The sequence below is a fragment of the Phragmites australis genome, chromosome 8 (assembly GCF_958298935.1).
Source record: "Phragmites australis chromosome 8, lpPhrAust1.1, whole genome shotgun sequence".
Classification (NCBI taxonomy): domain Eukaryota; kingdom Viridiplantae; phylum Streptophyta; class Magnoliopsida; order Poales; family Poaceae; genus Phragmites; species Phragmites australis.
In genome coordinates, this window is record NC_084928.1 from 8,588,811 (window position 1) to 8,606,837 (window position 18,027).

General features: G+C 41.7%; 2 protein-coding genes across 2 annotated transcripts; both read right to left on the reverse strand.

Annotated features, from left to right (window-relative positions):
- Positions 1 to 4,044: 4,044 nt before the first annotated feature.
- Positions 4,045 to 5,685, reverse strand: LOC133926527 (transcription termination factor MTERF4, chloroplastic-like). The gene has a single exon (XM_062372504.1). The coding sequence runs from the start codon at positions 5,576 to 5,578 to the stop codon at positions 4,373 to 4,375; it is 1,206 nt and encodes a 401-aa protein (XP_062228488.1). The 5' UTR covers positions 5,579 to 5,685; the 3' UTR covers positions 4,045 to 4,372.
- A 5,980-nt stretch (positions 5,686 to 11,665) lies between these two features.
- LOC133926528 (transcription termination factor MTERF4, chloroplastic-like) lies at positions 11,666 to 13,326 on the reverse strand. Its single transcript, XM_062372505.1, has one exon. It carries the CDS (start codon positions 13,204 to 13,206, stop codon positions 12,055 to 12,057), a length of 1,152 nt encoding a protein of 383 aa, XP_062228489.1. The 5' UTR covers positions 13,207 to 13,326; the 3' UTR covers positions 11,666 to 12,054.
- Between the last annotated feature and the right edge of the window lie 4,701 nt (positions 13,327 to 18,027).

Consider the following 18,027-nt stretch of genomic DNA (forward strand, 5'->3'; position numbering starts at 1 on the left):
ATACAGGAGTAGGGTATTACGCCCCCGTGCGGCCCGAACCTGTCTAAATTCCGGTGCATTTACTTCTTCTTGCACTAGGTTGTCACACCCCCCCCCCCCCACCGACCGTTGCATTCATTCCCATTTATTTCTCCGACGAACTTATTCAGGATCATCCCCCGGCCGAATCTCTAAAAAGGAGTCTCTCGGGATCCCTGCGACAGGAGTTAATCCTCCGACAGAGCTGTTGTGAAAGGAGCACATGCAGAGAGGGAGGAGGTGCGTGACAAACTAAGGTCTCCGAGCTCGTTGACGCAGGGAGCAAAGGTCCTCTCCACGCTAATGCATAGGAAACGTGGGTCGACGGCGATGACGGCGGTGATGTCAGAGCGGAGGACTCAAAGGCCTTCAAGGAACGCAAGGATGACATCAGGCCTAGAGGGGGACCTGAGGTGGGAAAGCTTCTAGGACACTTTGAGGGCCTAGGCTTGGGAGAGGCCACAGGTGGTGACGTGATACTCCTCGACGGCGAAGGGTTTTGCGGAAATGGATGTGGTGGTGCATGGTGGCAAGGGGGAGAAAGGGAGAGAAAACAGGAGAGGTGTGGGAGACCAGAGGATGGGATGGGGTGTGGAGGAGAAAGGAGAGGATGCGTTGCCGGAGGTGGTGGATCATGCCATCACGGCGAGAAGAGATGCTCTAGTGTAACTTCACTTAACGTGTGGCTATTGATATATGGGCCAACTCTCAATGAGGCTCACATGTCAGCGACAACATTACTCCATATAGTTACATCAGAGGAACTGTTTCTGTCACGATAGACAGACGACGGCGAACAAAATTGGGTTTAGCTTTTGTGTGCTTCAGCGGTTCAATTCTTTTAGTTTTCTGAAGCAAACGCAAAAACTACAAGTGAATCAGAGTAAATATAAAAGCTGGCCCATATTTGTACCCGATAAGGAATAGGCCCGATCCGACAAGGAAGTCCGAATTTAAAGCCCAAAGCCCATATTTATATTTATAGTGCATCCAAGCACACCAAATCCACATTCTCCTCAAAGACTATGTTTGGTCCGCATAAGTTTCGCAGGAATTTGAAATCAGTTTTCAAAGGAACCAGTAAAAGTCTCCTACAAAAATTTAGAAGCGTGTGCCAAACGAGGCTTATGAAAAAACCAACCAACATTGAAAACAAGTTTGAAAAATCAATAACCATCTCTGAACTTTCCATAAAAAGAAAAGGGTCGTGCACCTGGTGCATGATAGGGTTCCTATGATGTAATGCACCGCTGCTACACGTCCGCTAACATACGATCCTAGACCTCACATGTCAACAGACATACAATACCGTCGGAGGATCCCCGTCCCTTTGCATCCGGCTCACTAGAGTTGCTAATGTCCAATTTTATTTTATTGGGGAAATTTGCTATGGGACATCAAACTTTGATGGCCTTTGCCATTTCATACTAAACTTTCAATATTTAGCTGGGTACCATTACAAAATCATGGTTTTTGCCATGACACACCGCAGCGATTAGATTAATATTTCTTCTAATTTGTGGTGAGAATGTTGATAAAAAGACTTATTTGCCCTTGTGGTTTGCAGCAATAGTTCTTAGAAATCTTCGCCACAGCACGCCGGAGATATTAGTTAGATTAATAAGTAGACATGCAGCCTGACTAGTAAATGATGTATAACAAAGAGGAAAAAAAAAATGATGGACAAATTTGCACATATGTAGCCTGAATTGGGTGAGAACTTTTTCTATGAATCCGGAGTCACTCGCCCGTCGATTCCAAATTTCCAACCAATGTTCTGAGCATGCCACCCACTACGCAACCAAACCGTGCGTCTGTACAACACGGACAAACACTCCTACCACCACTAGTAAACACACGTCACCGCAGAGAAAAGATCGAAAGACCAGACTGGAAAAAATTCAGACTATATATGTGCAAATTTGTCCATCAGTTTTTTATTCTCTTTGTTATACATCATTTACTAGTCAGGCTACACGTCTACTTGTTAATCTAACTAATATCTCCGGTGTGCTGTGGCAAAGATTTCTAAAATCTGTTGCTGCAAACCACAAAGGTAAAAAAGTCTTTTCATCAGCACTCTCTCACCACAAATCAGAAGAAATATTAATCCAATTGCTAGGTGTGTTGTGGCAAAAAACCATGATTTTATAATGCTACCTAGCTAAATATTGAAAGTTTAGTGTGAAATGGCAATTGCCATTAATGTTCGATGTCCCACAGCAAATTTTCCCTATTTTATTTACACATGCATGTGCGGGTGATGTTTGTCTGCTTTGTACTCAAGAAAGTACCCCCAAAAAAGTTCTCAGCTATTGAAGAAAGTACCCCAAAAAAAGTTCTCAGCTATTGAAGAAAGTACCCCAAAAAAAGTTCTCAACAATTGGGTCATCATCACAGTTGTGCTGTAAACGTCCTATATGAGTAATAACAGTTGCAACCATATGGTATAATCAAATACCAGTGCTTGTTCATGCAAATCCATTTTATAAAGTTATTGCATGTAAGCTGGCAAAATTATCACCGAAAGAAAGGTTACAAAATTATCTAAAAATCTGTATTTTAAAAGAGTTACAAAACTACATATTTGGTGTGCCAGTGTATCGCAATTTGAAAAGGTGTATCTAAAACTAAAGATTTACTATGTAAATGTATCAGAAACAACGATAGCAAGTTTTGTGAGCGCTACAAAATTTATACGTAGAATGCGTGTTTGGCCATGACCATGGCATGCATCACAGACCCGTCAAATAGACAAATCAGCTCAGAGACAGGAGCAATGGCATCAGCAATCGGCTCATTAGAACCATATGGGAGACAGACAAGAACCGTATGGGAGACAGACAGACAAGAACTGAGGACTCTACTGGCAGCATATAGAAACACAGCTAAATTTGAAAATTGTGAACTATGTTTATTAAAAAATGTCTGCTTAAATTATTATATAAAGAAATGTATGAACATGAAGTGAACGATACAAAAACTAAAAACAGATTACAGCACACCGTGGCCCATGCATGGTAATAGTTGGATTTCATCCGAAAGTAGAGGATTTCCTACATTTCCATCCCAGGGATCTAGGAGGACAGCGAAGACTGCTTGTGACAATGGCTAAGGAAAAAAATGGGCTGGACTGTTGTCAAGGAAAGCCTGCAAGCTTGCCAAAGAAGCCACACATTTATCCCCAACATCAGCTTTTCCAAGCAAGCTGATACTAAACCAAACACCCCCGGTATATTAACTGGAAGATTATTCAGTTGCAATTTATAATGCTTATTTTATTCTGAAAAGAAGCAAACAAGTCACCGCTTTCTCAAATCTACATATTAGTGCAGTGGATGATCCAGAAAAAAATTGACTCGATGTCAGCATACACATCACCACACATCAAAATATCAAGCAACATTGTAATAAATAGTAGTATGTATGTAATCAGTAGGGACATCCCCAACTGTTCTCCTAAGAATAGAGTAATGTGCATAAATGTATTGCATCTATGATTCAACATGATAAGTGACAATGTACAATGATGACGAATTAGCAATCAAAGCACTTACCAATATAAAGAAACCCACTAATAGTTTGAATGAATCACGTGATTGAATGCATGACAAAGGACCAAAATTCAGATAAAAGATGGTTAGCGTTGAAAAAATACAACATCCAGCCTCAATATCCTATGAAACAGAGAGCATATGACTTTGTAAAAAAATGAAGTAAAATCATATAATGATCAGATAAAGGTGAATACATTACTTATAATTCATTTCGATGACTTTTCATTTGTCATTTCTCAAGCTCTCAAGGATGAAATCCCAGGATCATTTATAATTATGTCATTTCTTTTTTTTTCTACATAGCAAGTAAAGTCATCATTCCTCAAATAAGCTTTCATAATTTTCATGACTGACAAGCATATCTCAACTGTAGCAGCTACGGCAGATCAAGTAGGCATGTGGGGTGCACAAGACATCAGGTCTAAATTCTCTACATAGCTTGCTATTTTGAGCCTTTGAGAAGGTGACAGATACCAACTTTGTTATATAAGAAGAAAGCTAGTGCAAGCTGGAAAAAGCAGGATCACATACAGAAAGCAAGCTGTTAACTTGTTGCACTCACTAATCTATTGCAACCTTCATAACTGAACTAAATAGCAATAATAATTTGAGCACAAGCATGTAGCTAGACAGCTAGAGTGATATCAAGAACCATATGGTGAGAAATATCAACCTGTTGAACGATAAATCGGAAAGATTGCCAGAACAAAACAAGGCAATGACAAGCCTTAACGTTTATCGCCACTTTGCAACAATCAACCTGTACTTTCCCAGAACGAGCTTTAGCATCATCCAGTTCAGACTTCTTGCCCAGCAGCCTTCCCAGAACATCTGGAGGCATAATCGTCAGTGAGGCCTGGGACATGATCCTTATAAGGATGAACAAACTTTTGCAGAAAAATATTCTCCGCCATCGAGGCTGTGTAGTAGTAGTCAAACTCAATGTTCAGCAATCCTTTCTCCCTGAGAACCTTGAGCAGGAAATGTCGGGGCAACAACCGCCGCTCAAGGCTATACATGAACAGCGCTGGTCTTTCTGCAATGTATGGTGCCTCCAGACCTACATCCGTCGTCAAGAAATTCATAGCCCGCTTAATCTTTTCCTCGGTTAAGCGCAGGACAGGTGGTGCTTTCCTCACAATTACTAAAGCATCATCCTGTGAGAAGCCAATCTTCTGTAACAGCCCTATCTTCCGAGCAACATCCTCCTTGCTCATGAACGCCACCAAAGCAAGTGCACGGGGGAACATCCGCGATCCCCGCTTTACGCCTAACTCCTCTACTCGCTCCGCAGCCTCCCGTAGAGACTTCGGTTTCAGAGTGAACAGCCGGCTGGAGTACATATTCATAACGGCAACTTCAGAGATATTTATGCCGCATTGCTGGAGGAAGGCCAAGTTGGGCATGGCCACTTTCTCGATGCCGACCCTGAGGATGCCGCAGTTATACCTGAGGACCTGAAGGAGCGTCTCGAATGAGCCGTCGAAAACCGAGAGCCAGAAGCTGAGGTTGCGGCCGAGGGAACTGATGCGAAAGGAGCTCAGGGCGAGCGGGACGAGGCGCGCGATCTGGGGGCGCGACAGACCGAGGTATCCGAGCTCGGCGACTTGGGGAGTTAGGGTCCTCTCCACGCTGGCGCATAGGAACCGCGGGTCGATGGCGACCACGGTGGTGATGTCGGAGCGGGGGAGGCCGAGGCCGGAGAGGAAGGCGAGGACGGCGTCGGAGTTGGAAGGGGACTTGAGGTGGGAGAGATACCTGGATGCCTTGAGAGCTTGGGCTCGGGTGAGGCCGCAGCTGGCGACGAGGTAGTCCTCGACGGCGAAGGGTTTTGGGGAAGTGGGTGCGGCTGTGGAGAGGAGGCGGTCCTCGACGGCGAAGGGTTCTGCGGAAGTGGGTGCGGCTGTAGAGAGGAGGCGGTGAGGAGAGATGCGGGAGGCTGGGGGATGGGATGGGGTATGGAGGAGAAGAGAAAGGACGCGCACTCGGAGGTGGTGGGTCATGGCGGCGGTGGTGGCGACGGCGGCGGCCGACGAAGTTGGGTTTGGACTTCGGAGTTCGGACGGCTTCAACAATTCCACTTTCTAGTTGAGGGTGATTTGCTACGTGGCCCTAGTGTTTTCTGTATTTACACCAAGGTTCACGTTACCAGCTTAACTGAGCTGCGACGGTAACCGAAAAACCGTGGTAACCGTGATAACTGCTTAAATTTTCAAAAATTTTCAGACAAAATTTGTTTGATAAAATTTAAAATTTGGAGAAAAATCGTGAAATCGATCTCTCGATAACCGGTTGAATTGGATCGGTTACCGAGTGATTTCCTTAAATTTTTCGCATTATCGGTAAAACTAATTCATCTGAGTTTCAAATCAAGTGAAACAAATTTTTTCGGTTTTCTTGTAACATGATCTACATGATAAAAGTATTTATACTCATAAAAAAGTTCAAAATTTTTCTGTGAGAAAATGTATTTGTTAAACCAAATTAAATGTATAGTTTACTCTTTGCTAATCCAAAAATCATAAAACTAATTTTGTTAGTCTTCTTACATGATCCTATCTCTTTTAAAAATACATGAACTCATGAATTAGTTATTGTAACATGCAGGATTGTGTAAATATATTGCGACTATATTAATTCATAACTGACCCATCACACCTCAAAAATTAGTGAAACCACTTTTATTAGTTTATTTATACTATTATTTATGTAGGAAAATAATATTAGATATGAAAAAGTTAATTACAGTGTTGTTTCTTAATATATTCACTTTATGCTTGTGAACTTTGTAAAAATCATAGAGAAATTAATAAAACTCTAAATAAAGTGAAATCAATTTTAAAGATCCTCTTAAGATAAGTTCTACACAAGAAAAATATATGTTTGCGTGTTAAGCTTTTTCTTAATGTGAGTTAATAACTGAGCCGCACGCTTCAACTTTTTTCTTTTTTTTAAACTTCCTCCCTATAGAATATGTTGCAAACGATATTATTTTTGAAATTGTTTTTCACAGAAGGTCTTAGAATTGTATCTAGTTTTTTTACGATTTTTTGGAATTTTTTGGAATTTTTTTATTTTTTCAAATTTTTTGAATTCAAATTCGGTTACCGTTCGGTTTCTGAAACCGAGTCGGACCGAGATGACCGGTTATCGCGTATTTTGGTCGGTTACCGACGAATTTTTGAACCCTGATTTACACCCTTGCCACTGCAAACAAGCATGATTACTGACCATATCCCGCAATTTGCTGTGGATTTTGAGTGGTGTTTATTTGTCTGTCAACAAAAGTATACTTGATTTATAATTTAACTGCTTCTTTTCTGTGAAAAGCTATTCTTTCATAAAAAACTTATATACAATTTTCTTTAGAGATATATACTCCTCAGATCACTTTTACTTGTCATTTCACATGTTCGTTTAAATTAAGGTACAAACCTTTTGACGATACTGTCATCGTGCTCCCGTCTCATGGCCCTCACAGGTGCCTCACACACCAAACTATAGATCATGTCTCGCGATCCTCACGCACCAATCCACTGCCTTTGCCTCCATTCACCAGCTGCTACCTCAACCACGACGTGAGAACTACATCTCTCGCACACCGTCTCCATTCAACCACCACCATGTGTCGTCGTCAAATCTGGTCTCTGCATGCCTCCAGCACTCTCCAACAGCTGCTTTTACCGCTGATGAGTGCATCTTCATCGTCCATGGCTACGACAGATGTACAAGTCGTGCTGAAGGTATTAGAGAGAAGTGCCTCATCAACTTCCTCCAATGATACCAGTGAAGAAGGCCACTTGTACTAGTAGGCCTCCATCTCCTAGCCTTCCCTGCTCCATCTTTAATTTCCATGCTCATGCCCATCTCGGTTAGATCCCTCATCTCTTCTACTATTGCTAATCATCCTCGTTTTATTCTCCGCTTTCAGTTCCATTCTATTACATTCGAATTCTTACAACTTATGTTCTTGCGGAGTAGATCTCCGCGAACTGATTAGTAGCCATGATCTTGGTTTTTTTGTTTGGTTAAGGTTTTTTTAGGATGCGTCGATTGTTCAGATCAACAGATGCACCAATAACATTTAGATTGTTGTTTGAGAGTACTAATCTCGCTCACTGGTATTTCCTCTATTCAGAAATAGTAAACGTATTTTATTTTGAAAAAGTCAAACTTTGTGTACTTTAACTAATATTTAATTAAATTATAGAAATATCTAGTGTATAAAAACTATATAATTAGATTCGTAATTCAAAATAATTTCACACTATATATGTTTTGTAGCTATAAATAATATATTTTGTAAGAAAATCTTAGTTAAAATCTAACTTTACTGTTGGGTTCATCTTCTCGCCAGAATACTTTTGCATTATATAGAACGAAGAATGAGTTTTTTTCCTTCTCCTTTTGGCATTATATATCCCTTCAACGTATATGCAATTCTTTACATTTGTTTTGTCAAACTACGCTGTCAATTGTTGCAATCATTTTGGTTGTGCCACTTTGTCCGAAATTTTCGAAATTTCACCCTAATTTCGGTGTTTTTGCCCGTGGGCGAAAAAACGGCTGTTTGAAAAATGACGACAAATAAAATGACACCGAACTGTCATGATAAGTGATTGGAATGTAGATCCACTAAAACCGAATAAAAATACGTCTACTATTTCTGAACAGAAGTAACGGCATGGGAGTAGGCATTCATTGAGTTAGCTATGAAAACAGAATGATTGAGTAGTTTATTAATTGGGGGCATAAGAGGCCATTTGCTCCTGTTTTTGCCTCGGTGACAAGTACTGTATTTGTGTACTTCACCCAAAACCCTCAGCGACATATTATTGACCGGAGGGAGTATTTCAACGATAGGATGCCACTCAACTAAAAATACGACTGGAAGCTAAAATATCGTTCAGTTACACATTAGCCACAACTTAGGCGAAGAACACGGAAACAGTTTACCGGTTTAGTGCTCAGTGTCAAAACTTCGCTACTTGCCAAGCTGGTTCTTGGTTCCTGCAATCTGAACCTAGTGGGCAGTTAGTTGCCCACTGGCAGCAGCAGTCTTTCACAAGGAAGCGGTGCAGCTTCTTTACATCTTGTAAGATCATCTTTAAGGGTTTCTTTTCAGTGTTTAAAATCCCTTTACGATGAGATTTTTATTCTCTTTAGCGTTCCAACGATTTTTTTTTCTCGGTTTCTGTTACAAAGGAATTCCCAAGATTCCCTTCATAACGAGATTCTCTTCTTTTCTTTCACGATTCTTCTCGAAAGAAAGCTGTTGAAGATGAGAGAAAATAAAAGGAATGAGAACGAAGAAGAGAATCGAAAAGGTAAAGAAATAAAGAGAATATGATTGAAGATAGTCTAGGATGTTTGAATTTCTGGATGAAGACCTTCTCGCTCACCTGGGCTGCGGTATAGCGGCTCTGGTTGTGCTTCAACAACCATTTGCCTTAAGAAACTTCACATCGTAGTGCTGGGGCATGCGGCGGCCCTCCAAGCTATGTGAGCAATGCAGACCTGTGATTAGGAACTCCGGCATGCGGCGCAGACGGTCCTTGGAGTTCCTCAGCACCACCGGCAGCTTAGAAACCGCAATGGTCACCGCAATCGTTCATTAAAAAAGTCTGGAATAAAATCATTGCAAGTGACAACTTATAAGGATGCAAACTTACCAAAAAGTTTTCTCTCAGCAGCGAGGCCGTAAAATAGCAGTCCACTTGACATTCAGAAATCACAATGCCTTAAGGACCTTACGCAAGCAATGTTGCAGTGCTCAAAGCTGCACAAATGCAGCACTGGCCTTCATGGAGTGTACAGTTCCTCAAGCACAAAACAGAATGGTTGAGTTGGCGTGAGAGGATTTTGCATCAAAACATCCAGAAAGACAGATCCCTGAAATGCATCCAGGAGCTCAGAACCACCTATCACTTTGCATATGAAGTCATGGATGAAGTGTGGAAGGCACAACAGCTCATACAAATTGGTCCGTAGGATGGATTAGGGTACATATTTCCATATCATATTTTTATGGGGACTGAAAACTGGGGACAACTATAGTACATATTTCTATGTTATATTTATAAGGGGAATGTAAACTGGGTATAGTTATAGTACATCCAACTTCAGCTAAACTCCGTATTGTGGCTTGCAGTGCCCAACCTTTGTATTCTTTTCTTCATATGACCCAACAATTGAACGGATCACGTTTATTATAAATCGACGGACACAACGAAGAGGTCATGAAGCATTGATCATTTTGTTCCACAAAAATAAAAACAGTTTAACTTTACATATCTAGCCAGTCTAACAATCTTGAATCTCTAATTTGCAGAACAGAAATCCTATAAAGGCTCCGCAATATCTTCAATTTGGCTTACACAAAAGCAAGACAAAATTTGTCGCAACTAAATTTGGCTCCAGAAGAAAACAACTGCATTTCCAGTTTTGTATTACTAAAACACTTCCAAGAACATGCTAGTTTCAAAAACTAATTCAAAGATGGAGATCAGAACACAAAGGAAGTATGTCAATCCAAATACATTGCTTCGAGCAAGAACACAAAAACTTCTGATCGCAAAGACCCTAAGGAAGCAAATACATACTCACTAACAAGGTTATTATGGCGGTGTGGCGAGACGTAGCAATCCACTACCTTACATTTATATCACTTATGGGGTGCGGCGTGGCGACGCCATACGGACTAAAGAAACACCAAAAGAACAGCATGGAGGAGGAAAGAAAAAGAAAAAAGAAAAAGGAGAAAAGGGGAAAGGAGAAGGGAGCAGGGTTTGCCTATATCACATATACATCAGAGAATAAAAGGAAAAGAGAGGTGATATAGGCCACTACACAGCTCAGCCCAATACCTCTTCCAAGCCCAACAGCCAATCTTAACATTTTTCCCGCTTTCATGCCCTAACAGCACCACCGAGCAGCCTGCAGCCGCCACTCCAATTGAAGACACCAGATCTAGATCGATGCTTCCTTCTCCTGCATTCATCTCTCTTCCTCTTCCACAGATCTTGATCGCCCTAATACCATCGTTGAGCTTGCTTCTCCTCCCTCTTCTACAGTTCTTGATGAGAGCTCCATCCTCAGGGGGGATGCAACGGGCGAAATGGAGCAGGAGGCGGCGGAATGGACCTGTGGACGATGGAAAATCTAGTCGGTGAAGGCCATCAACGAGACAACGACAAAATCATCCATTTGCCTGTGGCGGGCGCCATAGGGCTTCTTCTCGCCACAGGATGCCACAGAGGCGCCACGGCAACATCACACTGCTATGGCAGATGCCATACACGACCTAGCCATGGCGTTGCCGTGGCGAGCTACTGTTTCTCGCCACGATGATATATCGCCGATATGGCGACGCCTCTTAATAACTATGCTCACTAATCAAACTTTGGTTCCACAATCCATATCTAACTAGTCGGAATCGGAATGTCACAGTGTAGAGCACTGCTCTTCATCAGTTAGCAACGCTAAAGATGATCACCTATAGAAAATGTTAGTTCTTTTTTTGAGCAAGAACGAAACATGCAGATGATAAGCCTTCAAACAGATTTCTAATAGCACTTTACTGTCAGCCTTTTCTCTTTTCCTCTGTCGTCTCAGAGCTGCTCCCATTGATGTTTTCCAGCACAGCTAGAGGGAAAAGCAGCAGCAAGGCCTGGGACACTCTCCTCGTAAGGATGCACAAATCTATGCAGAAATTTCTCCTCGCCCATAAAGGCAATAGAAAAGAGGCTAAACTCGGCATTGAACAACCCCTTCGCCTTGAGAAAATTCATCAAGCAATGCCGCGGCAACAACCGACGCTCAATGCTGTACAACACCAACACTGGCCTTTGTGCAATATATGATACCGCCAACCCAGCATCCACCACCAGGAACTTTAAACTTCTCTGAACCCTTTCCTCAGTAAAGATGGCAATGCAATTGCACTGGGACAACTTATACCCTTAGTGTGTGCCATGAGTCATGACATGTCTCTAGCATCAGTCTAGAAACTATAGAGCAATAGTTTATACTAACTAAGTGCAAGCCCATGAAATCATATAGGAGTACAAATTAAAACAATGACTAATGCATACTTGTGAAGCTTTTAACACATAATATTATAATAAAGATGTTGAAGGTTTGAGTCAACTTGATTAATACAGAGCACAGATATTCTGGTCATGGGCATAACTAGGCCACATAGTTACTTCTCTACCTGATGAAGACAAGTCAACAATCAGGATTCAGGAACCAACAGACCAGTTCCATTGGGCATTCAGCGCACTCGAACCAGCATGTAGCAGGCACGCGATAGGTAGGCGAAGACCACTGAAACAGAAATTACCAGCTTACTGTTAAGTGTCAAAACTTTGTTGCATGCCAAGCTGGTTCTTGGTTCCTGCAATCTGAACCTAGTGGGCAGTTCCCCACTGCAAGCAGCAAGCAGCACATTAGTGCCATCCCTTTCTCTTTTCCTCTATCAAGTCTCACATAGCTGCTCCCATTGGTGTTTTCCAGCACAGCTAGAGGCAAAAGCAGCAGCAAGGCCTGGAACACTCTCCTCGTGAGGATGCACGAATCTGTGCAGAAACTTCCCGTTGCTCATTTTGGCAATAGAGTCAAAGTTGAACTCAGCATTAAGCAACCCCTTCGCCTTGAGAAATTTCATCAAGCAATGCCGCGGCAACAACCGGCACTCAATGCTATACAGCATCAACAATGGCCTTGGTGCAATATATGGTATCGTCAACCCAACATCCACCACCAGAAATTTTAAACTTCTCCGAACTCTTTCCTCAGTTAAGCGAAGGATACGCGGTTCCTTCCTCACCGCTAATGATATATCATCCTTTGACCATCCAAGCTTCTCAAACAATTGTATATTCTTGGTGAGCTTCTCGCGGCTGAGGATTGCAAATGTTGAAAACGCGTGGGGGAAAACCCACGAGCTTTGCTCAATTCCAAATTCATCAACGAGTGCCAAAGCTTCCTGCAGGTGCTTAGTGCTCCTGGTCAGCATTCGAGACATAAACCTGTGAGTGTGGAGCAAATCAGTAACATTTATCCCACATCTCTGAAGGAGTTCCATGTTTGGCTTGGCCACCTTCTCAAGGTCTCTGCTGAGGAGACCGTCGTTCACCTTAAGGACCTGCAGGAATTCGTCGAGGGAGCCGAAGGCCGAGAGCCAGAAGCCAAAATTGCGGCCGAGCGAACTCCTGCATAAGGGGTTTTGGACGGTCAAGACGAGGCGCGCGATCTCAGCACGCGACAGCCCCAGGTCGCCGAGCTCGACGACGCGGGGAGCCAAGGTTTTCCCGACGTCGGCGCAGAGCAAGCGCGGAAATCTGGCGACGACGGTGGCGACGTCGGAGCGGGAGAGGCCGAGGCCGACGAGGAAAGCAAGGACGGCGTCGGGCTTCGAGGGGGACTTGAGGTGGGAGATCTTCCTGCAGGCCTTGAGGGCCTGCGCCCGGGAGAGGCCGCAGCTGGCGACGAGGTACTCCTCGGCGGCGAAGGGGTTTGCGGTGGCGGAGAGGAGACGGCGGAGTGAGCAGATAGTGGGGGTGGAGGGTGTGGAAGGAGGGAACGGGGAGAGGAGATGCGAAAGGATGCATCTTCGTAGGCGGAGCATGGCGCCGGCGGCGGGCAGGATTGCGGTGGGTGGGGAAATCACGAAACCGGCGCCTCCGGTAAGGTTCAGTCCTAAACTTTTGAGCCACTGCCGGGTGACTTGTGCCTCGTTTTGTCATCAACTAGGTAACGAAAATATAAACAATGCATATGCTAATATCAAATATGAACCTGAGGTAACGAAAGTATAGATATGTTATAGAAGTTCCACTGAATGAATATATTGAAAATTATATTATATTTTGATTTTAGATGGGATAAAAAAAGATATTATCTGCTATCTTTTCTTCTATTTTTTATTTTTATTAGTAAAACGGATCTTATATCCGTAGCCGGTAACGGGACAGAGAGACTGAATGATGAGGATGAATGGTAATTCTAAATAAATTATTTGAATTTTAGAGGTTTCGATTAGATGAGAGAAGAGATGACACTAGAACCAACTCGTATTATATAGTAAAGACTACGTGAGTCGTCGTACAAAGGAAACGGTCTACTATCTTTGGTTATATTGATGACAAGATTTGATATTTGTAGTGACCATTGCAGCGACGAGTGGTTTAATAGGCGACCAGATGAACAGTAATATGATCAGTGAATAGTAGCTCCACACCAGTGAACAGTAACTTTCGATCAGTGAACTGTGATTTCAGACCAGTAAACATGATCAGTGGTCATGACGAATGACCAGGCGACTAGTGATCATGATTTATTCATGCAGTTGGTATTCGGACAGATGGAAGAGTTGGTCGAATCTAAAAAGACCGAACTAAATTAAAGTGTATTCGGTAGATGTATGGGAGTTTTACATGTTCAAATAGGAAATATATGTTTGTTATAGAAAGTTTGGAGATTAAGTAGGCATAGCCGAATCATATCTGTAAGTCTCATTCGGTTTGAATTATGAGTCATGATCTCTTACGACTAAGACCTGCTACCCTTTAAATATGAGAGGGTCATGGCCATTTGAGGACATCAACCAATCGATCAAACACAATTTACATTATCTTTCATCTTTTTCCTAGCTCCCGCAGTCATGTTCCTCCTTCTTCCTCCTCCTGTTGCTACTCGTTCTTGATCTCGACGACCAAGGACAAGCCGCCGGCTAACCGTGCCCTGACGGGGTCCCTCCCGAATGCAATTTGCTGACGAAATCCGTCGCTGCAGTGCTAGACTGGGCTTCTCAGGTGCTGCTCACCGGGTTAGTTATCCTTTACCGGTTTTGTCATCAACTAGGTAACGAAAATATAAACAATGCATATGCTAATATCAAATATGAACTTGAGGTACATAAGTATACATATGTTATATAAGTGTCGCTAAACGAATATATTGGAAATGATACCGTATTTTGATTTTAGATGATATCCGAAAAAAGAAGAGATTACCCGCTAATTTTTCTCCTATTTTTTCATTTATTTTTATTAGTAAAATAGATCTTATATCCGTAGCTGGTAACGAGATAAGGAGACTGGATAATGAGGATGGATGACAATTCTAAATACATTATTTGAATTTTAAAGGTTTCAATTAGATAAGAGAAGAGTAGAAAGAAGATGTGACACTAGAACCAACTTGTATTATATATTAGAGACTACGGGAGTAGACGTACAAAGGAAATGACCTACTATCTTTGGTTAAAAAGAAAAAACCATTTCTGTTAAAAATAACCCATCGTTCAAATCAGGTCCAAAACTACCTAATGTTGGTTTTGTCTAACGTGGTACGGTTTAGCGTAGTTTAATCTCTCTATCTCTATCTCTATCTCTATCTCTATCTCTATCTCTGAAAGTGTATCTAGCCTATATATATGGTTTTGGTAATTAATAACAATACCTATGGTGTTGAGTTTGTTAGTATATTGTTCCATAGGTGATGCATGGATAAGAGATATACATGAGCTCTTTTTTTTAGGCAGATATACATGAGCTCTAGGTGAATGGAGAGATTGAAAATGCATCGAGATGAATGAGCTCTAGTGATGCTTGAGTAAGTGATGACAATGCCTATAAACTAACAATCATATTGAGAATTGCTATTAGATTATTCCATATGAGATGCATAAATGATGAAGTATGGATTCTTTGAGAAATACCATGAGTTCAAAGAATTGCATCAAAAGTCATTGAGATTTTAGTGATGCTCATAAGAAAAAGAAGAAGCTCAATAAGATTGGCAATAAGATTGAAGGCTAAGTTACTTGTGGAGATCAAGTAACTAAAGGTATGACTTATCAATAGAGTTTTATGAACTAACCCGTGTGCTATGTGTTTAAGAGTGAGTTGGGGTTAGGATTCATAAGAAAGTATAAGTTGAATTGAAATCATATGTGCCAAGAGTGAAGAACAATAGTGGACTCCATATTTGATAAAGTGAATCCTTTGAAGATATAGAATACAAAGTGATTTTCTATGGCAAGACAGTGAAGGGTAAGCAAGACTCGGCTGCGATGGACCATCCGGTGGTGAAGGGCAAGCAAATGGCTTGGCGCCGAAGGACCAAGACAGTGGTGAAGAGCGAGTGAAGGCTTTGCGCCGATGGACCTTGCGAGGCCATGGAAAGCTATGGATAATTCACATCAATCATATGAAGAATCAAGAAGAGATATAGTGAAGAATATATGGAAGTTGACAACCCTCAAGGTTTGAAAGAAAAAAACAGTACTTGAAAGTTTTCAAATACTCAAAGTGGTTCAAACGAGTTTTATCTTTGAATTTGAGTATAGGTATACCGCACTATTAAAAGGGATGCAATATGAGCTAATTATCGTGTCTCAATGCTCAAGAGTTTCTAACCAAACCCATAGTGAGAGTTCTTTTTAGAAATCTGGAGCAGAAAGTGTGGAAGTATCCGAATTGGGTTTCGGAGTGTTCCTAATTTAATCCTATATGTTTTAGGTCATGATTTTAGTTGGGATGTGTATCCCTCTGAATAAGCTTTCCATAGAGTCCAAAATCGTCGAAATCGGACTCTGGGATCAAAAGTTATCGCCGTTTTTCAGAGGTCAGTTGTGTTGAACCTGGATACTTTGGGTTGACCCAGATACTCCGGGTTGTCCGGAGTCTTCGGGTGAGGCTCCGCTAGAGAGTCTCGGGTTGGGTTGTTTCAGTTAACCTGGATACTCTGGATTGCCCCGAATACTCCGTGTCATGCTAGAAAAGTCTTCAATGGCTAATTTTTTGGAGGTGGATATTTATACCCCCTCACCCCCCTCCTTTGGGGCTGCTGGAGCACGAAAAAGAACACTTCTTAGAGCTAAAAGAACTCCTTCTCACTCCTTTTTAGTGAGAGATTTGAGAAGAAAAGTGAGTTGGGTTGTGAGATTGTAAGATTGAGTGCAAGTGAGCTAAATCCAATCTTGAGCACTTGAGTTTATCAGCAAGAAGTTTGTGAAGCATTTATTACTCTTGGAGCTTAGAGCTCCTAGCCAGCTAGGTGTTGCCGGCGAGCACCTAAGTTTGTAGTGTGCCGCGGAAGTTTGTGAAGACTTTGATTTCGCCTCCACAAGGGAAGAAATCAAGAGTGGATCGAGGAAAGCGGTTGAAATAGACCCGGTTCGTTGGAGCTTCCTCAACAGAGACGTAGGATTCACGGTGGTAAATCCGAACTTCGGGAAATAAATTTTGTGTCTCCTCTTTTGTTTCTCTACTTTTGAGTTCTTGCTCAATATTTGTGCATATTACTCGATCTACTTGTTTGTGTGCATTTGATTGTGGGTTCTCCGTGGATATACGTAGAATCATCACTTGGAACACACGACATTACTTGGTTTGAGCTCTAACTCTTTACCCTGTTCTTTAATATCAGTTTCGAGCTCATTTTCTGTACAGAACCCAGAGATTCCGGATTTACCCGGAGGTTCTGGAACTGTATAATCCGGAGTATCCGGATTAACCTGGATACTTCGGTGAACAGTGTTTTCAGCTTTTTTCAATTAGTGTTTTCTTACATATCTTTTGTTAGAATTGAATAATTTTTGTCACACTAGGATCGTGATTTTCACACTTATTTAGGATGATTTGTGCACTAGTTGAGCCTAACATATTAAAATTTTTCTCTTGTAAAAAATATGTTAGTTTATATTCTGCTGCAAGTTTAGGCTAACAGTAAAAGGGGATAATTTTTTTATAAAAACACCTATTCACCCCTTTAGGTGATATTTTTGTATTTTCGATCTCTGTTTATTTAAAAAGAATTTAATGGCGATGGTGGTGGTTCATCCCACTCCTCCCCTCTCTTGTATGTAGCACCAAATAGGTGACCTCATTTTACTTCATCTGAACCGCACCGCTGCAAACGAACTTACGATTTCTCCACCCCTTCGATTGTTATTTCTTACTCTTCCCGCGGTTTGTGTCACCTTTCTTCCCGCACCCCTCTCAACAGATCCTGTCGCGCGTGACACATTACCTGATTCCAGCCTCTTTAATTTGTGTTTTGTGCCTTTTCATTGTCATACAAAATTGCAATTTGTTAACAGATGTATAAAATGGCTCGGAAATATTTCAGTACAGAATTGTTTCTTACTGCGGTAATAATTTTAGCTGCACTGATCAAGGCTTCGTTTTCCTATTGTGCAGGAGACCCTGTATGCTCAATTCAAGTGGAATTATGTCATTCTTGGCTCATTTTTAACGAACTGATTGTGCACTTGGATAAAATATGTGATTACAGTGAAATTACTACATGTCTAGCGATCTGAAAGACCCAAATTTCAGTTCATACATGTAAGCTTTCTTTAGTAGATAATTTTATTTGAGGGCTCAACAGTGGGTTTCACCAACTTGATAAATGTTGGGAATTGACTTGTTCTGGTTTCCAA

Bases quoted from the DNA above. Each gene is read 5' to 3' on its own strand.
- LOC133926527 (XM_062372504.1), bottom strand. From the start codon at position 5,578: ATGACCCACCACCTCCGAGTGCGCGTCCTTTCTCTTCTCCTCCATACC.
- LOC133926528 (XM_062372505.1), bottom strand. From the start codon at position 13,206: ATGCTCCGCCTACGAAGATGCATCCTTTCGCATCTCCTCTCCCCGTTC.